Source organism: Chlamydotis macqueenii, chromosome 4 (assembly GCF_036417535.1).
Source record: "Chlamydotis macqueenii isolate bChlMac1 chromosome 4, bChlMac1.mat, whole genome shotgun sequence".
NCBI classification, from domain to species: Eukaryota; Metazoa; Chordata; class Aves; order Otidiformes; family Otididae; genus Chlamydotis; species Chlamydotis macqueenii.
The window spans coordinates 39,237,271-39,262,998 of record NC_141559.1 but is presented as its reverse complement, the minus strand read 5'-3'; the positions used below and the strand labels follow the sequence as shown (position 1 = coordinate 39,262,998).

The window sequence follows — 25,728 nt, the reverse complement described above, 5'->3', positions numbered from 1 at the left end:
CCTATGGGAAAATTTGATGTCTAGAATTCTTCCTTCATCCAAGTTTTTGCTAGCAGGCAAGCTGCTTTTATTTCTCATTGAGGTCAGCTGAAATAGCTGAGCTAATTCTCAATATTTTTACATCTCAGAGATGCTGACCGATCATCAGCATGGATCCTTGACTTTGGAACTTGCCACATTTGACCGAATGGTATTTAAAAACAGTGATCTTCAGAAAAAGCGTCACATTTAGTCTGTTGATTGAATGTGACATGGGCTTTTGCCAGATATAGTGATAAAATTGCCAGTTTAATGCAACTTATTGAAGTTTTTTTCATAAGACAAAAAATTTAGGGATTTTTTTTGCATAACTTGGGAGATTCTAAAGGAAATGTGAATGTTTTTAAAAAGTGTGTAAACACACACATTAGAGTTTCCTCTCCTCTTTTTCATTCCAAAGCTAAGAAGGGTTTTCTGAGATTTTCAGTACTTTTTTTTCTTATTAAAATATCTTTATTTACATCTTATAATATTGCATCATAGTCTGCTATTGACTATAGTCAGAGTTCCATCTAAGAAACTGCTGATACAAAGAAAACTAAAGGCAACATACCCTGAATCAATGAACTAAAACTACGAGGAATTAGGTATAAAATTATTATCTCCCTTTGGGCAATGAACTCATTCATTTACGACAATGTTTTAATTTTTCTTCATATAACTGCTCTTTGTTTCGGTCTTTGTTTTTCAGTAAGTGCAGTAGTTTCTCTACTGTCATATTCACCAATAACTCTTGCCTCACTGGCTTCAGCAATAAGCACATAATAGTAGAATTCCAAATAAAACTTCAGCAAATGTTTTAATGTCAAGTTCAGATTACTAGAAAATGCCCTCCTTATTGGATTGCCAAGTGTTGATGCTAGCAGTATTAACTGGTTTACTCTGTTAAATATGTTTTTTTTTAGATTGACATAAATAAAATTTTGCTTTTTACTTAGAAGTAAAATTCTTAAGGGGCAATACCTAATGATGGCAAACATTGAGTTGAAGTTCTTGCATTCTCTGCAGTGCAGTGCTATCTTAATGAAATGCTTAATGATCTTCATCCTTTTCAACTGGTTGGTTTCTCTTAGAATCTCAGAAGCCACCCAGAATGTTTCTTGATTTATAACCTCTTCAAACTTTTTTAGATTAGTGCAACCTGTTTTTGATTTGAGTTTAAACAAGTCATCTATGTATTCCGTGGGTTCAATATTACGGAATAGTTCAAAGTTTCTCATGGAGAGCTGGGTAGCCACCTCAACAGTACTGAGCTGTAGTAGGGAAATTTGACTTTCCCTTAGTAACTCTTGAGCATCTTCATCCGAACAAAGAGTTTCTGTTTCCATGTTGTTCTTCAGGTAATACCTGTAAAAAAAATTCAAAAAGACACTAGATAGAATATACTCAAATACTAGTGGAAGTTCCAATAATGATCCAGTTGGAATCGTAGAATACATTGAAATTCACTAAGCTTAGATATTAACCAGAAATTGCATAAGGAGCAATTCTTGTAAAGACACAGAACATTAATAATTAAATAATGCTCCTATTAACAGGATTTTGACTTAATAAACTGGTATCATCAGCTTTAGCTCACAGTCTCCATTCTCACCTGCCACTCAGCTGTATCCTGTCAGCAAGCTTGGATAACTGATCAGGAAGCCTCCTTTGCTTGATTACACCCTCAGGTGTAACAGAGACTTCGCACAGTGAATACGCATCAGGGGTCGCAGTGAGAGCAAATTCCCTGATAGCCTGGATGACCACCTCCTTTGCTGTTGTGTCCTTACTGATCATGATGTAGCGACTTTGCTGGTCTGCCTTGAAAACCCTCAGAACTTGATCTGGTAAGTCTGGAAGAAAATTACATGCAAGGTATACAATTTAGTAAAGCAGAAAAAAAAAATAATGGTGTAAGAACAAGCAACAATATCAGTTACATTGAATCTAATTACTAGGGCTATCAGTTTTTACTTCAGTATCATTGTTTCACCACTCTCCTTCTTATAAAACAGCTGCCTGTTTTTAATGAAAGACTAATTTACTACCAGGAAAAGAAGTTAGTTGGGCTACTGATGGGGCAAGCCACAAAAATATGTTAACATTTCCAAAGTTTGGACAGACAAACCAATGAGCAGTCTGGTTTTCACAAGTGTTGAGTCCTGGTAAATTCCATTTAAGTCTGAGAAAAATCAAGGACACTCAACAACACTACCCGATACACTGACATAGAAGTTTAAGCAAATGAGGTGACAGGAGTGTCAATCTTCCTAAGGATGTTTTTAAGAAAATAGACTCATTTACCTAAGTCTAACATGCAACCATAGTGCCGCACACAAAGGGAAGATGTGTACATATAAGTAGCTAGGGCGACGCATGTATAATGGCCAGCGTGCACCTATACACAAATAAACCGCAGTACTATTAATGCATCCAAGTACTTAATTACCCTATCCTTGATACATTTAAACATGTAAGAAACAAACTGAAAACTTGCGCTCTATTTCTCTGTGCCAGTGTTTTAGTAATCAAGAACTAAAGCAGCCAAAGGTAGAAAAATACTTCACAAATATTTGACTTCTTAATATAGTACTGTTTCAAGTGACTGATGACAGAAAGCTTACAGTGAACACCTACAAGGTGGCTGTTTTTAGGAAATCTGGAAAATTACCAGCCTATCTCCAAATGTTTGATTTGGCATTTCCATAAGCTTATTAATGGACTGAAATCTAGACCCATTAATCAACTGATGTTTGACTGTTATCATTACATTATAAAAAGAAAAAAAAGAGATAAAATTGTACAGCTATCCACCATCGGATTTTTTAACATAAGGTATTTTTCATTGATAAGATAAAGTACTTTCATTTAATTTAATTTCTTCCCTCTGTTAAAAATAACCTTTTCCAGTTTTGTGTGGCATGACATCTGGTTATTATTCTTTCTTTAATTAATATGTTTTCCAAAAATTCATTTACTTATTTATTTTCATCATAAAGGTCATACAAACAAGAAAATACAGAAACAAGATAATAATAGAAAGCCTTCTGAATCTATAGACAAAAAAAAAATCATTATTCAAAAAAAATATTGAAAAAAACAACTGCCAGATGAAGACATTCACTTTGACACAACCACAATCTTTTTTAACAAGACCCGAATGTGCATAATATGCATTCAAGTTACTACAGAAAGATCTATTCAGAAATCTTGTGACAAAAGAACAAAAATTAACATCTTCCCACTGCTGCTGCATGTCTCCAAAGTAATAATTTGGAAAGCACTAAGATAAATCTCTCTGCCACAAAGACTATTTAGGCTTAAATATATTAGTTTACAAAGGTCATGCAACTAAGTCTGTAACTTTTAAGCTCACAGTAGTATTTCTGCAGCTTGGGAACCCCTAATACTGAAACACGTTAGAACTGAACGATTGCTCATTTACACACAACAGACATCAGTACAGGCCAGTTTTTAGCCATTTCTAAGTACTTGAGTCAAATGTACAAATCCCTTATAACTTGCAAGCCAATTTTGCCTTTTATCACCAACTCTCTGTTGACTTCTCTTCCTTCAGTAATTAGCTGAATTAGCAGTGCCTGAAATAATTTCTACATTTTTGACACCTTGAGGAAGGCAGATGCCAGATACACAGCCATTCAGAGCTGTCATTAAAAGCCAGAACACTCTCTTGATCCTGTTGCCTCTTGCTGTTACAGAAATATTGCCACTCAAAGAAATGCTACAGAGACGGGAAGCTACGGTAAACAATACCGAAGTGGGAACTCACTTAACACTCCCAAGAAGAGAGTGCTTTGCGCAAGGAGAAAATAATCTGCTCTGCTGGATTGCTACAGTCAATATGGAGAAATGCTGAGAACAGCAAATAGAAGAGTGTCACCTTTGCTCTGTACCTTATCATCCAGGGTCTCCGGCTGCGTACCTATCACAGCTGGTAGCAAAAGTGCTACACAGAAGTCTGTGACTATTTGAACATTAAAAATAAACCTTAACAACTATATTTGAAAAAGCCTATCCAAATCAAAAGAGAAACTAAAATGACTCCTTGCAGATTTCAAGCTTAAAAAAAAAGTATGTTCTCATTTTCTCCTCAAAGACTATCCTTCCAAAACAGTAAGTTGTTTTATTTTCTATCCTGAGGAATATTCCCCAAAGCCTCAAAGGATGGCTGTTCTACTACTCTTCTCTTTCTTCTCCAGTGCATTCAATTTCTTGCAAGCTGCCTCCTCTCCATCCTTAATTTAGTCCAAGGTAATAAAGAAATTAAAATTGCAGGCTTTAATTTTTTTGAAGTCTTAAAGCATCTAGAGGTATAATTCATATATATATATTATATATATATATAATTCTAGAGGTATAATTCTTCTATCTACAATGCAACCATCCCTAAAGACCTTGAGGTATATGGTTTTTATTTCAGTCCCCTTTTCCCCTCCCTCCCACACAAGGAAAAATTACACCTTTAAAATTACTTTTAAAAATATTCAGTATGTCAACATTTGGTGCAAATTTTAAGCACATTTTAAAAAGAGGTTGTTTTTTCTGTTTTAATGAGAAAGCACTAATTACTTAATGCATGTTCTATAAAGATAATGGAAAACCTGCTATAACACCAAAGCAATGGCATCACATCATAATGTATCTCCTTTTCGTGAAGCAATAGGCAAATGGTAGAACATTATTCACTTATTAAATATCTCTGAATTCCGTCTGTGGTGGAAGGATCTTCAGACATGTAATGGCTTTCCTTCTCAATTAATGGATTTTGTTTGAGCTGTGTGAGACAGCGATGCCCACAGCTCTGGAAGTTAGCCCATCGTTGTGCTTGGCATTAGGGACACATTAATTACCCAGAACTGTCTGGTCTAGGTAAATGGCAAGCTGGAGAATGGAATCTTCACTCATTTATAGATGAAGTGCTGATAAAAAGTTAGGCTTTTATTGACAAAAAATATCCACCACCTTTCTTGTAGTCTTCTCTAGCTCTAAAATACCCAAGGTGAAGTAATGCTCAGTACCACAGTTCCAAGTGTAATGATTGCACCAGCTTGGCCAGTATGCAGGCTGATGTTTAAGCACCATCCCTTCAGATAAAATTTGAAATCCCTCAAGGTTTAAGAAGGCATTGAATTTTCCACTCTTATTTTTAGAAATGCTCTGAAGATCAGACTAAAACAACCAAGTGTCACCACATCTTCCTCCAGCAGCTACGTTTTAATAGCAAAGATTTGGACACTTAACTCAGAGGAAATCTAAGAATCTAAGAACCTGGCTAAGAATCTTCCTGCAGCCAGGTAAGAGCCCAAATCCCAACCCTGCCAGGAGCTCCGGCTAAACCCTTCTCGTAAGACTCTGAAGTTTCTCATATTCTCCCCTTTTTTCCCTCTCACTCAACCCCATACTTTGTTCCTGTCTGCTAAATGTTTCATTTTTCATCTGTTTCAGAATGGGATTTTAAATCACTTTATACACAAAGAATTCAGCATATAGCTGTAGGGCAGAGTGACCAACAGGGAACTTTTAAACTCTGTCCTTTACAGATGTAGTACAAGATCATACAAGTCTGTTCAGAAGAAGACCGAATCCCATGTCCTGTGTCCCAGCCCAATGCCCTGTCACTTCACTGTAAGCTAACAGTCAACTGTGCTATCTGAAAACACTACACTCTTGTAAAGAGTGAACTATCAGGGCAAATTATAAAATACCAAGCAAAATAAGTTTTCACTGGCCAAGAGTACTCCATCAGTAAGAGGCACTCTGTATACAGCACACTTGAAAAACAAAATTCTAATAGATTTGGGTAACATGGACCTGGAGAGACACGGATTTGACAGATGACCACTCAGTGGATAGGGAATTGGCTGGATGGCTGCACTCAGAGAGTTATGGTCAACGGCTCAATGTCCAAGTGGAAACCAGTGACTAGTGGCATTCGTCAGGGGTTGGTCTTGGGACCAGCCTTGTTTAACATCTTTGTCGGTGACATGGACAGTGGGATAGAGTGCACCCTCAGCAAGTTCACCGATGACACCAAGCTGTATAGTGGAGTTGACATGCTAGAGAGAAGGGATGCCATCCAGAGGGACCTTGACGGGCTGGAGAGGTGGGCCCGTGCCAACCTCATGAAGTTCAACCAGGCCAAGTGCAAGGTCCTGTACATGGGCTGGGGCAAGCCCAAGCACAAATACAGGCAGGGCAGAGAATGGATTGAGAGCAGCCCTGAGGAGAAGGACTTAGGAGTGCTGGTGGATGAGAAGCTCAACATGAGCTGGCAATGCGCACTTTCAGCCCAGAAAGCCAACCGCATCCTGCATCAAAAGAAGCGTGGCCAGCAGGTCGAAGGAGGGGATTCTCCCCCTCTACTTCGCTCTGGTGAGACCCCACCTGGAGTACTGTGTCATTCTCTGGAGCCCCCAACTTAAGAAGGCCATGGACCTGCTGGAACGAGGAACAAAGATGATCAGAGGGCTGGAGCACCTCTCTTATGAGGACAGGCTGAGAGAGCTGGGGCTGTTCAGCCTGGAGAAGGCAAGGCTCTGAGGAGACCTTATAGCAGCCTTCCAGCACCTAAAGGGGGCCTACAGGAAAGACAGGGAGAAACTCTTTATTAGCAGGGACTGTCACTATAGGAAAAGGGGTAATGGTTTTAAAATAGAGGGAGGTAGATTTAGATTAGATATTAGGAAAAAAAAATTTATAATGAGGGTGGTGAACCACTAGAACAGGTTTCCCAGAGAGGTGGTTGATGCCTCATCCCTGGAAACATTCAAGGTCAAGTTGGACGGGGCTCTGAGCAACCTGATCTGGTTGGAGATGTCCCAGGAGGGCTGGACTAGACGACCTTTAAAGGTCCCTTCCAACCCAACTGTCCCATGATTCTATGATTTTAACATATATTGGAGCAAAAGTAATAAATCCTAATGCATTAATATGTGGCCAATCTGAGTGACAGTACACAGTTAATAAACACTGATATGCATCTTCAGACTGTAAGCCCAGAAAAAAAAAAAAAGAAAAAAAAATAAAAAGAGAGCAATGAAAGTAAATAAGGTCAAGAACAACAAAAAATGATCCTTACCTGGAGTAGTATTGAAGTCTAAAATACGGTGATGAGACTGCAGTAGATCAGGATTACTGGATGACAGGGTTCCGCTGACAGGTAAAGCAGGAGGAATGTGCTTAGTTTGCCTCAGTCCCACAATGCTGTCATCTTGAGACTGGCCAATTCCAATGTCACTGCATGCAGAATGAAATAAAATCAGGACTTACAGACATTCAGAGCTTGGGCTATACTTCAGGGATGCAAGGATGTCTATATTGCTATATTTTCACACTTTTAATTGTTAGTACAGTAATGACTACTTAGAAGTTTAATTCTCCAGCCAACAATACTTGCTGTCTAGCTTTGTCAGCAGCACCCAGATGTCCACTTGAAGTGATTACATCTGCTGCTCACATTGCTGGAAGATCCTCGTGTTCACCGCTAAGCTCTGAGCAGCTGCTAGGCTCATCATTTTTTGACCATTTCTCACAGTCGCCAAGATCTTTATTCAAAAGCCGGTACACATCTCATCATTCTTGCATCACCCAAACTTTGACTAATACTGCTGTCCCCTCAGTGCTTTTTTAAAGACCTGAATTTCACAGATCTTCCACTTCATCACTGATATGATTTGCAATTGTACTTTGGGCTGTATTGCAGCCACACAGCCTACAGATCTTTCAACAGACAGATAAGGTCGTTGAGACAATCTGTCTTTCCACCCTGTATCACCTTCTCAGAGCTTGTCTTCACTGAATGTGACTGAAGGGATGCCAGCTACCTTGGAAGGCTAAGGTAAGCATCTGCACTTGGGTGCTATCAGCATACTCTCTGACATACAGCCTGACAGCTGTAAATAAAGTATTCTGTGGTCAAGGTGAAGGCTTTTGTCTTACAAATTGTGAAAGGCAGGGTTATCTAAGGAGGTCAGTAGTGCTAGATGGATCAGAGACAGAGCTGTCATCATATCATGGCAGGCACTAATTTGCTTGTTGCTTTTGAGTTCATAACCAGCAAGTGAAGCAGGACAAAGCTGGAGCTAGCTATTGAACTTTTCTATTTATAGCTGCAAATCCTTAATAAAATACTCTGAGGGTGTAAAATGTTGAATGGTAGCCATTAGCGATAATGAAATTAATTACAAATTTAGTCCCTATAGGCAAAGCCTTTTTAAAAGGCTAACACATCTAAATCTGTGTCTAAACATGTAAAGAAAGCATAAACCAGAACTTAGATTTCATTCCAAACAGCTGCAACTCTAACATGTCAAGATACTAAATTAAACAACGCAACACAAATGACCATTTGTACCCTAATTTGGGGCACTTAAGCTTTTGTTTGGTATTCTATCCATCCTCAGAAAACCCAAACAGAAGTAATTAAGGGCTTGATAATTATCCCTGTTACAGCACAAGAATCCTTTTGTGCTTCCCAATGAACTACTTTACCCAGTATGCTCTTGTACCACTTCTTTAAGTGCTATGAATTGAGCAGTACTCTGGAAAGCTAGGACAGTATCTCTGGTATTGAAGACACAATTTTAATTACATGGACACAGGAACTGCTTTTTAGAAGGCAAGGCTACTCAAAACAGTTGAAGGGGTATCTCTCTATGTTGTGTTTGGGTTTTCTTGTGGTTTTGTTTTTGAAAAGCAAGATAGCTCTTTTACCAAAATATTTTATAAAGTGTAAACTCCAAGACATAAGAGCAACAGAAATGCTCAAGTGCATTGGATTTTCTCTCCATCAGAAGTTAAGCTGAATCTGAACATCTGTATTTTTGTCCCTGCACATAAAGCACAAAATACTGTGACAAGCAGTGATGATCAACTTGGCACACAGCACTTCTAAGCTACAAACAAATAAATCTTCCACTACAACTAAAAGCATTCCCAGCAATGGACATCTTGTCTTTCAAGTACGAACCACCCCCCTCACATACAAAAAAGTAAGTAAATAAATAAAAACCCAAAGCCCCTGAACCTCAAAATGCTTTCTGGTGCTTCTGAACAATTATATAGTATATTTCATAAATGTGCCAACGTCAATATTTTCTCTAAATTCAAATCAGATGCAGACAATGTGACCCACCCCCTTATATTAATAGTTTCACTTGCATTATGTATTCCTTTTGCGGTTTTTCATTGTTTCATAATCTTATACCTATCCTCTGTGTCACAACCGAAACAGCTCCAGTAAAGTGGATCAACTGACAAATGTTAGGTTTTAAAAAGAATAGAAGTAATGTTTCTAAAATTCTTCTGGATTCTAAGTATGCATATACTAAATGGGAGAGTATTTACCTTACACTCAGTTCACTCTATTTTTAAAACTTAAATCAGAATCTGAGTGAGTTCCAACTTACGCAAACCAAGAAGCGAACTCCAGAAATTTCAGATAAAAACAGCAACATTAGAAAACTCCAGATCCCAAGAAGATCAACTACCCCTGCTGTTAGGTAAAATATTTCATTATGTTGGTGAAAGGAGATCGTGGTTTTAAAGGAAAGGCATTCCTGTTGCTTTCTGTATGCATTTGCACACAGGGAGACAACATTAACAAAGAAATAACTTTCCTACTGAATGACAAACAGGGTTGAAGGGATAATGGAATGGTAGAGCTGTCTGAATGCTTCTTCCTTCAAAATGCAATATACTGTGCGTGCCACTGCAGGGCTGCAAATAGAGATGAGAAAGGGGAGCTGCTTCTTTGTCTGGGATGCTGCACTATGGACCAGGCAGAACTTCGCTAGACATGGAGGTGAGGGTTGTGTTCAATCTGTATTTGGAGCAACTGAGTCTGCAGACCACAAAACCACTCTGGATTAGAAGAGTAAAGAAAGCAAAGAGCTCAAGTGGAGGCTATAGCCAGAACCACACTTCACGAGATGCCTCATAGCTGCTGGAGAGAAGGAGATTTTCCCAGTAGATGCAGAGGAAATGGTGCTGTTTGCTCAGTTCAGAAAGTTACTGGACATTATTGAACTAAGGAGCAAGACTGAAAGAAGGCATTATCTCCTGCTCAAACAGATTTGTCTTTGATAGTGAATTAACGTCTCACGAAGTAGACAAGCTCTCTCTAAGAGTGACATCATTCTAGTTTTAGATTGGTTTTATCTGGATACATTCTGGAGGCACTGGTGATCTCCAGTGTACTCACGTTCAAAAAAAGTTGAACAGTTTCACCTCATAAGCTAGCTGACTCATCAAGTCTTTAAATCCCTACTTTTATTGATGAATAAATCATCTTTTTCATCCCTCTTCATTTTTGGTATTTAAAAAGACGTGAAAATAGGTAAAATCCCTTAATATATGCAATACTACTAATTATTACAAAGAACGAGACAGACATTTTTATGCAATAGGGGGAAAGAAAGCACAAACAGGAAAGTCTACAGCTACACATCTCTATGCAGAAACCATGCAAAGACAAACAACTGAATGTCAACAGGCTTTGCAGACAAATTGCTATATATAACGCATGAAGTAAAGCTAGTAAAAGGAAAAGAAAATAGGTCAAGCGTACTGTTTTTCTGAGTCTTACCCAAAGAGGTCCCTGCATAGAAAAAGTGCAAAAATGAAAGGAATCAAAAAAAGAAAAACAACAAGAAAATTTTATGCAAAAGCTGTGAACAATGGTGAACAATGCAAAAAATCATGTCTACTAGTATGCGTGGCTCGTCAGAGGAACAAATACACACAAGACTAGTGAAATAAAAGAAAACATTCTAAAGACAGACAACATAAAAAGAGGATTTACAGATTCTCCTCTACTGAAATGTATGTCCATCAGTTTAAGAAATATCCATTATTTGGATATAATTTATATTCATTTAACCTTTACATTACTAACATTCTATTTATAATGTTTCAGAACAGTAGTTGTTTAGTATAGAATGTCTAATATTAGTTAAGCAAACCTTTTATTTTTTTTAAGTAATAGGAGGAAAAAAAAATCCTAGACTATGAGCACAAGTGTCTTTTTCATTAATTTACCTAGAATAGATTTCTTCCTCAATTGGACACAGGAAAGAAAAACACAAGAGAAAACGCTGATTTCACATCAACTACCCTCTACAATTAATTTTTCCCATTGATGCCATCTGGTTTTGGCCAAGAACCAGATTGTCATAAAATCTTATAAAACTATTTCTTCTATTGTTTCAAACAATCCTTATCAGAAGTCTATTTCTAAAATGTGTTCATAGAATAAAAGATATGAGATACCATATTTAGCTTCCATTAAAGAAGTGCCCTATTCTATCAAAGAACCCAAGTTAAAATTTTAACTTCAGTCTCCCTTACAGCAGTACACAAAAATTCGTATAGACCACAGGAACGTGGATAAATTGAAATTGTTGATCCTATCAACCATTGACAAGCAAACCCGCTTGCAGAGTTATTCTGAAATTAACTGCCTGAGACACTTCCAGTTAACAGTCCTCTTAAAAGAAAACAGTAAATGACATGAAAAAGTAATTTGTGCCATCACTTCATCTACAAGTAAAATACCTCTATATTGATATCAGTAGCTGCATTCTTAGTAGTCTTATGATAATTCAAATATTCGGACTAATATTTTCTAGTATATTTTTTTCAGATATAAGCATGGTTTACATAAATAAAAAAAGTATCATGACAAATTGTAACAAGAAATTATTAAAATTTAACACAAAAAAATATTTAAGAGGAAACAAAAAACTCACTTGTATGGTTTCTGAGGCAGAATACTGATTCGAGTCTTGTCAAGTATCTTCTTTAATTTATTTCTTCCTCCAACTGTGTTGGCTTTACTTTTCTTATTTACTTTTTCTAATCCTATTACCTGCTCCACATCAACAGCAAGGTCTGGGATGGAATAACGACTCGCCTTTTTAATATCACCAATTTTAGGCAGGTGGGGAGCACCATTTCTTTTTTCCTCTGATAACCGTGTTAAGAGTTCTTTAAAAACTGCACAAGACAGGAAAAAGGGGGAAAGAAAGAACAAAAATGTAAAAGAAAGCTCTGTGCAGCAGATCAGTTTAATACTAATAATTACTAAAAAACTGATTAGGATATTCTGTCAATTCAACCATTTAATGAATTTAGATGTAAGACTTTAAACATTTTTTAAAGAAAATTCATTTTCTGTAGTATCAATCAGAAAATCAGTAAATTGGCCCAGCTCAGATCAGAAACACACTAGATGACCACATAGTTACATAGATAGTGTCAACAGAAGGACTTCAACTTCTCAACCCAAGGACAGAGGCTTCTGCAGAATAATAGCACACATAAGAAGAACACACAAGACAAAAATGAGATAGGAAAACTAACAACTGAGAAGGAAGGTTTTAAACTGACAGCAAGCAATAAAAGGTCTCAGAAGGACAAGAAATTATTCGCAACAGGATGAAAAAATCAGAAATCAGAGGGCAAACTGCAACCAAGTCATAAAGAAAATACAAGAAAGTATGAGAGTACTGGGACACCTTGGATGTTCGATAGGGCTGTTGCGTCCATCTGCCAGCTGCATAAAAAAACCTCTCAGGCTTCCTCAGCTACCTCTGCCTCAGTCACCCCTGAGGCAGAACTATCTGACGAATTTGTGAATTAGTTCTTCTACTGCAACTTGTAGCTTCACTAAAATGTTCATATATTTAAATAAATCAAAGAAAACTGGTCTGGAGATCAAGTCACTCATTCTGAGTGTGAGAGGAAGTCTCTGTATATAAATGGAAAAATAATCTGATGAGTTGATTTGTAATAATAAATGAAAACATCATTAAAACCAGGGAATTGTTGAAAAAATGACAACAAGGGCAACTAGCTAAAGATAAGTAGTAGGGGCTAGGTTTTACTATTATTTATTCATTTCGTCTTTAATATTCATCCTTATCTCCAGAGGTATACAACGAACTACCAAGAGACTTCAAAAGCTTCAAGTAAGGCACACAAAGAAAAGTGGATGAGAGTAATTGAAGCTAACAGCTCTACTGTAGAAAAGGAGCTGGGGGCGGGAGAGCAACTAGATACAGATAAGAAGGTGCTGTCAAAAAAAAGGAAACTCTCCTTTTGGGATTTGCTGATAAGGAATACGGCATGCAACACACAGAAAGTAACTCTTCTGAGACGCTACTGTGATGTGATTTCGGCATTTGTAGTGGAGTAACAAGATTAAAACCTAGAAAAATACAACTTCTGAAGAAACTAAGAAATCTATTTTAGTTTTAAACATACTAAAGCAACACGAGATCCAAAAACCTAGTATGTGAAGGACGGTTATGCAGAACTTACACATAGAGAAACATATACTTCTAAACAAGCAAATACAGATATATTAAGAAATACTTTGATTATTAGAAACACTTGAAATATTAGGATCTTTACTGCAAAGCAAAAAAACATCCCCAGGAAATAGATGTGACAAATGACTTCGGGTGATAACCTAAGCATATTTCATCACCAGTTAGTGCAGTGACATCCTGTAGTAACAGTCTGCCCTACTTACTTGGGATGAAGAACCCGACCCTGAAAGACATACCTGGGGAACATATCACTAAATTATATAAATAATACAAGTAGCCAGCAGTATCAAACAAAACCCACAAACTGCTAGTTACGTATGATGCTAGCTGAGGTCCTGCACCGCTTAAAGACTCCTTCATGACTGCTTTAGTACTTGTTAGAGAGAGAAATGAGGATAATAGATTTGGAGGGTACTAAGATTGCTTTCACCTAGCTGGCAAGAAAGTTTTTATTAACATTTTCACACTTATTGTAGGCATGGACTGAAAAACTGAGCAAATTCAGCAGATAGATTAAAATCACTAATGAATTGAAATTCCAAACCAGGCTTCTTTCTTGAGAAATGTCGTTACATGTACAAACACGTTCTATAGGTTCAACCTAAATGGTTCCTCTTAATCCGGAAACATGCCCTTGTAAGAGTGATGTCATTTTATAGCAGAATCTATTCGTAAGTTCTGCTCTGCAATTATGAGCTAAGGTATTTTAGGACCTGCAAGCCTTCTTTTTTTATTCTCTCCAGTACAAAAGTCTTTCAAAGAAAACTTTTAAATCATTCAAAAGACTCCATCTAAATTAGAACAGAAACTAGAAGAAAAAGTGCACACAAACATACCAAATAAATTTGTTTTCACAGTGATAGACAGATGAGTGTTATTTCTAAGGATTTCCATGGCTTTTGACAGCTGAATGTTTTCAAAGTTTTGACCATTCACTTCCAGTATCTAAAAATGCAGACAGAGAGTGTTATTTTTATTCAGCAAAGAGAAAGGAAGAAACAAAGGAAAAAAAAAACAAAAAAAAACCCCCCAAAAAAAGCATGTCAAAATTACATACCTGGTCTCCACGTTTCAAGCCTGCTTCTGTAGCTTTGCTACCAAAATCTACGCTGTCAACAAAGATTCCAAATCCCTTTTCTGACCCTCCCAGCAAGATAAAAGGCAAAGGCGCTTCTCGAGATGGCTTTGTTAAGGTTATCAATCTTCGTTTAGCTTTAGCAGCACAAGCAATATTTAACAGCCTCAAATGTCCACCCATTTTCTACAAAAGAAAAGCAGAATGAGTGATATTTAACAACAGCCTGGCTACTCCCTGCCATCCCAAATTGTCAGATATAAAACCTCACCCTTACCTCCCTCTCCAAATTGTTCTCAAATTCTTCTAGAAATCGAGTCATAGCAGGATCTCCTTCAAAATCATTGAAGTGATTGTTCACCCACAACAATACTACCCGTGTAACCTGAAAATTAATCAAGAATATAAATATTTACTAGGAATACTCAAAACAGTCCTTTAAAAATACTGGTCCTAGAAACTCCTGTAAATTTCCATTGGAATCCTAAATACTGTGTGTGTATATATATATATGTGTATATATATATACACACACCCAAACCTAACTTTACTAATATGCAATCATTTACCAAGAGAACAGAATGAAATAAGTATTAACATTGCTTTTACTTGTATAAGCAATTGTACATTATATTTCATAAAGAATACTATGAGTTAGAAAATTATCACTGGCTGTATCAAGTTTGATTGAGTGGGAAATAGAGCGCGCACATACAAGGCGATGTTTTAGATCCATTTCTAACTTATAACAACAATTTCCTGTTCATGTCCATTTCCAAATCTGCTTAATTCTTTGAGCACATGATCATAAAGCTTCCGACACTGCTTTACATTGGCTCTTGAATCTCACAAATCTTTAGATAAGCCACCATTAATTTCATTAGGCATTCACGTGAGTCAAAGAGTTACTGTATCTTTAGAAATATAGGAAAAAGGATCTATTGTGAGAAACAGGAAAGAGGACTAACAGCAAATACATGCAATTCCTTTCCTTAGGGTCAATCTTTCAGTTTACTACTCCTCCTTTCTCTCCACCCCTACTCCCTCCATGTAACTCTGATTATCAAGTTCAGAACAACCTTAGCTGGTATTTTATAGTTTGTTAGAAAAAAAAAAAAAAAACCTAAAGGAATACTATCAATTAATATTACTGCAGGTGAAGCCACAAAATAAGAGCCACCATTTTCAAAAATATATGCTTCCACCATAAAATTTTATCTTGGTATGCAATTTGACCTGGAACATCAGCAGCATTTGTCCTGACAAAAGAAAAGATTTTTTTTATATCTCAAATTAATATTGATTCATTTTTGAAAGCTCCTGAATACAAAAAGGATGTGCTACTCACAGTTATCTTAAAAATGCAGTTGCATTTCTTCTGTTCTGCTGGGATAACAGGTTAGTAGAGGAAAGCCCCTCAATATTTCTAAAACTAGAGCTTATGAAGAAAATCTCATACAAATTTTAATCAGCTAAAGCTAACCACTGTCCATTCTCTGCATCTGCACAGAATCTAAACCTCTGCAGCCTCTTATGCTAACGATCTGACACAAGGGATCCAAAACCCAAATCGAGCCACCATCGTGGGAGCTGTATAGTTTATTGTGTTCGTAGAGTTTCCAAGTTGTTTCCCTTTATTGCCAGAAAGGCAAGTGAATTCAGAAGAATTGCCAAAATTCATGACCAAATTAATCAAGTACTTCAGAACTGCTTGAGAGTGGATTTCTAACAGGAGGCAACTGCATAGCACTACCTGTTGCAGCTGCCAGCCACAGGGATGTAGGCTACGGGGAGCATTTCTGACACATCTGAGATTTTTCCACCTTTGAAATTGAAGATTAACTTCCTGTCTGTTAAACATCTGTGATGTTTTTCATTAATGTGGATGACACTGGAAGATTCAGACAATGCCTGGTTAAATTTAGTCTAACTACAGATTTTTAAAATTGGCTGGGAAGTTGGCAGCCATACCACATAATATATTTTAAATCACTGCAGTGACAGCTTCAGTATCAATGCTGCTGTCAAAGATGGAACTTAGTACTGTGCCCAAGACACTGCACTGGCAAGGGCAGAACAGTGACTTCCAGAGGAATGTCACTGCTTGTGTCACAGCCAGCCACAGCATTTAAAGATGGTTAAAGCTATGAAGTCAAGTACCCTGCTGCTGGGCAAAATCCTCAGTAAGGCTGGATCTCAAACGTCCAGGTCTGATTCCTACCAAATTCTGATCATCCTCAGGAAGTTTTATTCACCGCTTTCCCACTCCTCACTGCCTATCAGCTCCTAACACAAAATGGCCAAAATCTTCCAGATTCAATGTTCCTCACTTGCTTATTTCTGCCTGTCCCAAACTGTTCTCGGTGTCAGAAAGGGTTGGTTATTGAGATGGCTGCTCTGTTTTCACACCTGACACCAGCAACTGTGCTGGCTCACACTTTTACAGAGACTGAGGGGATTATCCACTGGAGGACAAGAGAAATATGTTTAAAGATAAACTCCAGTATTACAGCTCTGAGGCTCAACAAGCCTATGCTAAACAATATTAGCTGCAAAGCCAATATAGCTCCCTGCCAGATGCAAGATCCTTCCTCCGAGGCACAGATATACTAGCGTTTCTAGAAGAGAAAGACTCAGATTTAAATAAAAGCTGAAAACCAAATTTCTCATTACCCTTATTGATATAATTCCCTTGGTTTCAAATTTGCAAGAAACATCTGGAAATTTTTACTAAGTTTTTTTTTTATGTATGAGAAAGTCATATATAAGTGAAAATAAAGCATTACAGTGTGAAGCACAGTATAGTCTCAATAGACAGTGTGCCAAATCTGGATACTCAGGGCCTTATTTTTCCATCATCGCAGTTTTGTTTAGGATAGAGGATGTTTGATTGCTTTGTCGTGTTTGGGTGGGGTTTTTTAACGCTGTGTAAGGCTCAACAGATTCTTAACAATGGCTATATTTTCTAGTGTCTCTATACAAAAATAAATTATCACAAAGATGTTGGTCAAGTTGTGTTAATTAGTATTATGTATGGAAAACACAGAACTTGGTTATACGCTCAACTTTTGAGACACAATAGAACTCTTAAATTACATTAAATAAAAATACTAATTATTGGAAAAAAGCTTTCTCTATACTTGCAAGCAAGTAAGTTACATTTTAAAAACACAGCAAGATAAAACACAGCTAAATTACCTTGCCTGAACACATTAGGACTTACACAAAACATAGTAAAATAAGGAAAAAAAGATTTTATTAGTTTTATCCATATATTCTGCCATTAAAATATGTCACCAGCTATTTGTGTCTTCATCCGTTTAGTCACTCCCTCTAAAACTTATTTTATTCTTAATAGCTTATGTTAGCTTAAATTAATTAGGGGATTTTAACCTTATCCCTGAGGCTGGGGTCATTGAACCACTCCAACAACTTCTTGCCCACTTCCATTGGGCTGGAAAGAAAGGTTCGATATGTCAACAGGAAGTCTTCTATAAATGTTGGATCTACCACAGAATGTTCTTCTACCAAATGCATTGTTAACCTTTCAGCTGTTCCCTATTAAAAGAAAAAGTTAGTTATTAAAATAGATTTTCAATAAATGCGAATTTGTTTTCATGTAACATACTGAAGATGCTTCACACTAGAAAGAATACTGTCATCTACTGACTGATGAGCTAAGCAATCATAACAGCTTAACTATTGTGATAAGAAATGTAAAAAAAATTCTGTAATTGAATTCCACAGAAGTTACCTAGTTATTGTAGGTATAGTTGTAGGTATTGTAGGTATAATTGTACAGAGCAAAATGAGAACTATTAACTGTCTATTTTCAAATAAATATTTTTACAATATGTATCTCAACTAATCCTGGACCTAAGTTGCCAAATTGAGAAGTTTATAGAACACAGACTTTTGCAAGACACTCCCTCTTTTGCTTTTACCTTGATGACAATGTGACCTTTTCTTGTTCCAGTGCGATCAAGCTCCCTGTGCTCCTTCACCATCACAATCTCCCCTTCCTCTTCCACCTTCTGCATGTTCTTCTCCACTTGATTGAGGATGCGGCAATAATCTTGCTGGGCTATACAAACAAACTGGAAAGAATCATTGCGCACCAGTATTAAAATGTAAAATCTTCAGAAAACCATTTAGACTTAAGATGCAAGTACTCTATTAATAGAAAAGATAAAGTAGTTTCTCAACTTGCAGTGAGCCAAATTTGTCTTTCCAGCAGTTCAGCTGTAGTAAGCATATGAATACACAAGCACTGTATTTCCACTACAATCTTGCATTTAGAGAAGACAAAGATGCATCAGAGTAAAATAGTTTAGCAATACCAGCCATTTTTGTTTAGCTGCTTTGATCTCCTCTTTGTTGGAGATGAAGCTCGGAATCCAGGCTGGTATTCTTTCTCCCATGGAAGCTTTTGTCTGGTATTTTAGAATGGTTAAGAGATTGAAGTAAAAACCTAGGTTTTGTTTTGTTTGCCTACTGCTATTGTAAATAATTTTCATTTTTCATAGCTACTTATTAATAAAGTCAATCATTAACAAAACTAACATTAATTCAATTACATGAGTGTGGGCACACAGAAAAATTATTTCTGGATTAAAGCATATAGCAGGAAAAAATATTTTCTTCAATCATCTGCACAGACAAGAATAAGTGCAAGAAGAAATATCTGAAGAATATTCCTAGCACTTACACTATGCAAATACAATTATGATCACCCACTACAACTTAGGGAAAAAAAGAAAATTGTATACACTATGAATTGTCTTCTATAACTCATTAAAAGTTTTATATCTTTGTCTCTTTTTAGGGGCAAATACTCAAGATTAAACTCTCATTTTATACAAACTTAAGTATTTAACTGAAAGTAAATGATAGTGCTTCTTCCGATTGAAATGTTGATAAATGATCGCGTACGTGCTTAGGACAAAGGCACAAGATTCACAGAGATAGTATTTGCTCCTGCACTGTTCATAATCCATTTACATACCTTTTCTATTTCCAGCACCTAGTAGTAGCTGAAACAGAACTCCCACAGTTTGGATTTGTTGCAAAACATTTTCCTAACAAAATACCATTTATGCACTTTTTGGAAAACAGATGGGCAAACTAAACCAGGTGACTTACATTAACACGTTTACACTCGTTTGAAATGGCATCTACCAGAAGCTAATTAGCCATCAAGACTAAGCAAAATGCTTAACTCATCCAGGGTTTGGCTATTATCTTCTGGATGAGAATAAGTAAATAGCAGCCACATATCCAGACCAGGCTGATAGTTTTACGCTATGAGAAGTGTTCCTTAAATCCGACTACTTGTGTTACAGCAAACATCAAGGCATTTTCCTTGAAAGGCCAGATTGGCTGAAACTAGATTTTCCACTCAAACCATGAGACAGGGAGCTTGTATTACTTTAAGATTCAGCAGCTGAGTTGAGTAAACAAGAATGGCTATTGCCTGTAGAAGCAAAAGAGCCTGTAACGGCTAATGGACCTTAAGATCCTATGGGAAAGTTTGGAGCCATGGATATACGCAACAGGCTGCTGGACTTCAAGTTCCGGAGAAAGCATGTAGACAAACCTCTTACTCCACAAAGATGAAGAGAATTAAATTTCCCAGACTGTGGGTATGCAGGAGCCATATTTCCCAACTATTGTACAGGGTTACAAGCTGAAGACTTTACATATGTTCAGCTTAAAATAAAAGTGTTTTGACACCGAGTTGCATTATGCCTACATGTACGTGATTTAGCATGTATTACAGTCCGACACACTACCTGGCAGTCATCCACTTTGGTTCTCATCACTCCTTTCATATATTCCTTTTCCATGGTAGGGGAAACACCAAAACTGTTCCCCATGCAGAGAATCTCTGTTCTTCCATCAGGGTACGTCACCTCCACAGAGCCATTCAAAATGACTGACCACGAGTCCAGCTAAAAATCAAATTATGCACAATATATGAAGATTGAATCACTTAATACTGTAATATCATACTATATAGATATAATCCTCCCAATTTTTCCAAAGGAAAATCTACTTTTTAGCATCTATTAAAAACATTTACAAGCTAGTTTAGCTTGAACATGCAGTTATTTCCAGCTCAATGTTACAGTGTTCCAGTTTTTTTCAGAGTTTATGCAAAACTATAAAAAAAAAAAGAAAAAGAAAAAAAAAGGTGGGTTTAAAACACCACTTAAACATGGAAATAACTCTCCAGATCAGCTCCAAAAGGCAGGAAGCATTTTCGCATTTTCTACATTATGAAGAGTACTTCCATATGCTTTTATTGCATAAGAAATGTTGTGTGAGTGCTTAAACAAAAGCTTTCAAACTAACACAGAACAAAGAGAGACAAAATTTACATGACCAATGTCACTTTTTCTTTTTTTCATTTTTAAGTAACAAAACAGGAGAGTCCAAAGTAACTTCTACTGACCTCTTCCCCATCGTTTAGCACAATAGTTCCTGCTCTCTCCACAACTGCAAACACCATGACAGCACAGAGCTCTCTCCTCACTGACATTGTCATGTTGGCAAAAGCAGGCAATTGATGCATGAATTCCAGCAGTTGTTCTGAAGGAGAAAAAGCCCACTGAGTCGTGCATGTCAAAACAACAAAGCACAGCAAAGGCAGTTCTTCAGCAAGATGCCTGAGGCTACTCAAGCTAAAATGCTGCACAATCGTTTCTGTATACTAATAAATCATGTACAGTGGCCTGTTGTAATTACTGGGTATTTTGTAGACACAGACTGGCTGGTCACATCATCAATAGAAGCCCTGCAAAGTAAAAGTCAGTATAATGGAAGAATTGTAATGTAACCAAGAGCTCTGAATACAACCAATGAGACTATAAAACTCCAGCCAGCCAAGCAGTAACTCCACGAAAACTACGATAGGCCTATATAAAAAAAACCAGCAAAACACTAAGAAGGGAAATTTCACAAAACTGAGCAAGTTCATTGCCATCCCTTCCTAGGCTAGACCTAACAGTCAATGGTACATGATCGTCATCGACCACATTCACAAAGTTCCAGACAGAACAGGATTACTGTCTTAAATGTGGCTACTGCTGCTTTGTCCTCTGCATGCACTGGAGTTGTGCTTGTACTCAGCTGTGAACTTCTCCCATATTTTGGCTTTTCACACTGTTCATAACTAGAGCTCAATTTTTCTTAATAGCCCTGCTGAGGGATCATATGCCCTAAATGCTAGACATTTTTACACTGTTTGATCTAAAAAAAAACCTACTGAAAGTAGTCAGTAGGACTCCATCTTTTTCCTAAATGTTTATTCACTCAGAATCACTAAATAGTTAAGGTTGGAAAGGACCTCTGGAGGTCAACTGGTCAAACCCACCCACTCAAGGAAGGCCACCTACAGCCAATTTCCCAGGACGGTGTCCAGATGGTTTCTGAAGGCCTCTAAGGAGGGAGACTCTACCACCTCTCTGAGCAAACTGCACAGTGCTCAGTCACTCTCATAGTAAAAAAAGTGTTCCCTGGTCATCAGATGGAGTCTCCTGTGTTTCAAATTGTGCCCATTACCTCTGGTCCTGTCACTGGGCACCACTGAGAAGAGCCTGGCTCTGCCTTCTTTACACCCTCCCTGCGGGTATTTGTACGCATTAATGAGATCCCCCGAACCTTCTCTTCTCCAGGCTGAACAGGCCCAGTTCTCTTAGACCTTCCTCATATAGAGCTGCTTCAGTCTCTTAATCATCTGACAATCAACCTTAATCACAATTTAGTCATACTTTGATAAAAGAAAAAAAAATTAAGACTCAACCAGTGAAACAGATTAGATTAGAAACTGTAAGAATTTGAATTTTAGTTCTGCTTTGCTTTCAATGTATTAGCCTGTACATTAGCACAGCAAATCAGTTTGACTAGATGCACATTTATGTAAAGGTCTTAATGGCTCCAATGTTTAACACGAATGTTTATCTGTAGTTAAAAACAGACACAACATCACAACTTACAATTAAAAAATTTAATGTGATAAGTGTTCAGTGTTTATGTTAATGTTGATTTTGCCAAGGTTCTAACTGTTTTCCAGTACGCAATGATGTTTACTTCATAAACCAGTTCTGATATCAATTAGAAGTTGAAGCTTGAGATCTAAAGGGCCAGCAAGTAACAGCTCTCACCCGTATCATACGTGTTTTCCTCTTCTCCTTCAGCTGTACTCCTTCACTGGCTGAATGTATGGCATTTATGAATCACCTTCCAGAATAAACACTAAACTTACCAGCTGCAAACGCCAATGATTAAAATAAAACCTCAAGCTCAAAAAGTTGGATGAGGCTCTGAGCAACCTGATCTAGTTGGGGATGTCCTGTCTCCTTGCAGGGGGATTGGACTAGACGACCTTTCAAGGTCCCTTCCAATGCTAACCGTTCTATGATTCTAAGTAATTTTTTTTTGGTGAAGGAAAACAAGTTTGACAGTAATTTACTACATTCCAATACTTACCAATGTCATCATCTGTCCTGTCTATCGGGTCTTTCTCCAAGCAGTCTCTAACAATATCCCTACTCATTAAAGGATCCGATGCCCTCTCAATGTCTTCTTCATCATCATCATCCTCAGAATCCACTGCTGTCTCTGGCAACCCACTGAGATCCATATCACCAGCCTCACTTTCTGTAGCCTAAATACATGCATAAACAATTAAAAAAAAATTAAACATTCAGATGTGTTCTTCACTGCTACAATTTTCTAGTTAAATGTGCAGAAATGAATTCTATCACCTAACAGATCACAGAAATTCACTCATTTTTATATTGCCTTTTTCTTTACATATCTTTTTAAAACAACTAACCATTAATCAACCCCAAAACCATTGTTTAAACAGGGCTTTTAACACTTCTTTCAATCACCCAGACATAAACAGGATTCAATGTACATGATTTAATCAGGAGGTCTTGGGGGAACTGAAGGCAGTTATATTTCAAGAAACAATTTATTGGAATATTAGTTGAATATATTTTTTAAAAATCAACAGTTCATTTAAAACAGTTTGGTTTTGTTCCCACCTCAACTTTACATTTTCAGAATCTTAGGAATGCAATGTAATTTTAAGTAGACAGTTTGGGGAAGTAAGTACAGCATCAAAATGCTACAGGAATTTTGCTGTCTCCCAGTAACCTAGGACTGTTTCGTGTGAGTTTTTTGTTTGTTTGTTTGTCTAGGGTTTGGGGTTTTTTTACAATTCCGGTTGAATGTAGTTAAATGGGGCTTTCATTTGCTGATAAACAGTGTAGGAATTTACAGGTGCAGAAAAAACGTGAAGTCTCTGCTTAAACACCACAGATGGACTACATAGAATATCTGCCAAACTTAACCTCCATTAAATTGTATTAAAATGAAGAAAAATACAGTCCATATAAAGCCTGAGATCATTAATATAGCACCTAAAGGTAAATGCATTTTAATGATTCAATTTTAAGAGCAAAACACTTAATAAATCCCACAAATATTCATATGTCATGGCTGATAAAGCTGCTTTTTCTCAGAATCTGATTTAATACCACAGCAGCTGCCAAGGCTCAGCTACAACAATTTTTAAAGAAATGCAAGCTTCTAATAAGCATGTTTTAAACCACAGTTTGAGAAAACCAGTTTCACATGTCTTATAGGGATGGTTTATTTCTGAGACTCTGGAAGCACACAACGCATTCATGTCTACTTGAAAAATACTACATGGGACAAACACGGCTACTAAAGCCTGTCTTATCGATCTATCTCTCACATCGGTATAAAAAAAAAAAAAACCCACTTAAAACTAGGTCACCCTCCAAACACAGAGAAGGTAAGACAAATTACGTCGGTATTTTCCTAGAATCATCTTCCCTATTCCTGCTTCACGAGCTGCGGCTGACGTGTTACTCTAATGCCATTACACACAGCCACCTTATGGCTGGAGACAGATCAGGGCAGCCAGCGTCATTCTTAAATGCTGCTGTCCTACAGAAAAACACAAGCTTTGTAACAGGGTCTTGTTAATTTAAAAAGCGTGATAACAGCACCTACACAGTATTTGAATTATTCTCACTTTGTGTTTTTCTTTTTTAAAGGGGAAAAAAAAAAAGAAAAAAAAAAAAAACCGCTGAGCAAACATTTCTTAAGCAGGATAAAGAAAGATGTTACACTGGCATGCAAACAACTCACAAAAATGATAGCACTGATGGCAGTATTTCCATTAGCGATCTTACTGTGCTTAGCATGTACGTTCCCTATGGCATATTTGAAACAGTTGCTTTAACTACTCTTACATAATAGCCTTCATCAAAAGCGACCGGTGGAAAAATTAGTGATGATGAGTCAGTAGACACACAGCTTATGACACCGATCTGCCAGAATCAGAAGTCTCCAACAGTGACAATTACAGTGACAGCAGGACTGACTAATTGACAATTTTGCAAACGTTCCCATTACTAACGACCCTCCCTCCTACCCGCCCACATTAACTTCTCTCAAAAGCACCTTAGTAAAAGGAATGTAGAACTAAATTTAGTCATCCAATGCTAACATACACGAGTAAATTCCACATTGTGCAAAATCTGATTATTAAAAGACAAGTAATTTGACTGTGTTAAAATGATAAAAGCTGACAGAAGTTGATGCTCTTGTATCTAGAAAACTTGATGCTATTAAAAAAAAAACCTCACACAGAAATTAAATGCAACATTGTACTCAGAAAATACTTTAAAAATACTACTAGAGGCTAAAAGCATTTCCCAAAGATCGTCACTTTTTACAGAGCTAATTAAATCTTTTTGACAACTGAAGTTATTGGTAGAAACCTGCATGATAAAGCAACGGTTTCTAACTTACTAGTTACCAAAAAACACAAACCGCTGCAATGAAGCAGCTCAGAATTGAAAGCAACAATCCACAGAGTAGTAAGGAAAATTATTAATTTAAGACACCTTTTATTTAAAAATAAACCTTGTATGTTGAGAAAAAAAAAGTATTCAAGCAACTTCTTTAAATGTTATGATTATGCAAAAGTTAGCAAAGAAACACAAACGTGGCCCTTACACAGGCAATACGCACTCACAGGAGTAAAGAATCAAACACCTCATCCCACAAGGACTCCTTCTGTTTATATAGGCAAAAAGTTTTGCATGAGTTTTGTTGCATTATTAAGAATAATTGGATCTATCTTCATGTTAAAAGCATGCACCATCTTAAAAAAAAAAAAGCATTGCAAATAGCTTTTTTTAGGCTTCATAATAGCAAGTATGACATTAAAGAATC

At 37.0% G+C, this 25,728-nt stretch overlaps 1 protein-coding gene across 6 annotated transcripts in view; it reads right to left on the bottom strand.

The window, feature by feature from the left end:
• Positions 1-25,728, bottom strand: part of RAPGEF2 (Rap guanine nucleotide exchange factor 2) — a 195,661-nt gene that overhangs the window by 16,977 nt on the left and 152,956 nt on the right. For all 6 annotated transcript variants that reach the window (XM_086746425.1, XM_086746423.1, XM_086746424.1 and 3 more), the window contains 12 exons: positions 22,939-23,116; positions 20,903-21,039; positions 20,241-20,399; positions 18,393-18,545; positions 17,842-18,006; positions 14,726-14,833; positions 14,431-14,634; positions 14,210-14,318; positions 11,790-12,036; positions 7,121-7,278; positions 1,634-1,874; positions 1,003-1,386 (listed from right to left, as the gene is read on the bottom strand). In XM_086746425.1, coding sequence (XP_086602551.1) covers positions 1,003-1,386; positions 1,634-1,874; positions 7,121-7,278; positions 11,790-12,036; positions 14,210-14,318; positions 14,431-14,634; positions 14,726-14,833; positions 17,842-18,006; positions 18,393-18,545; positions 20,241-20,399; positions 20,903-21,039; positions 22,939-23,116 — 2,243 coding nt within the window. The remainder of the gene's footprint in view (positions 1-1,002; positions 1,387-1,633; positions 1,875-7,120; positions 7,279-11,789; positions 12,037-14,209; positions 14,319-14,430; positions 14,635-14,725; positions 14,834-17,841; positions 18,007-18,392; positions 18,546-20,240; positions 20,400-20,902; positions 21,040-22,938; positions 23,117-25,728) is intronic.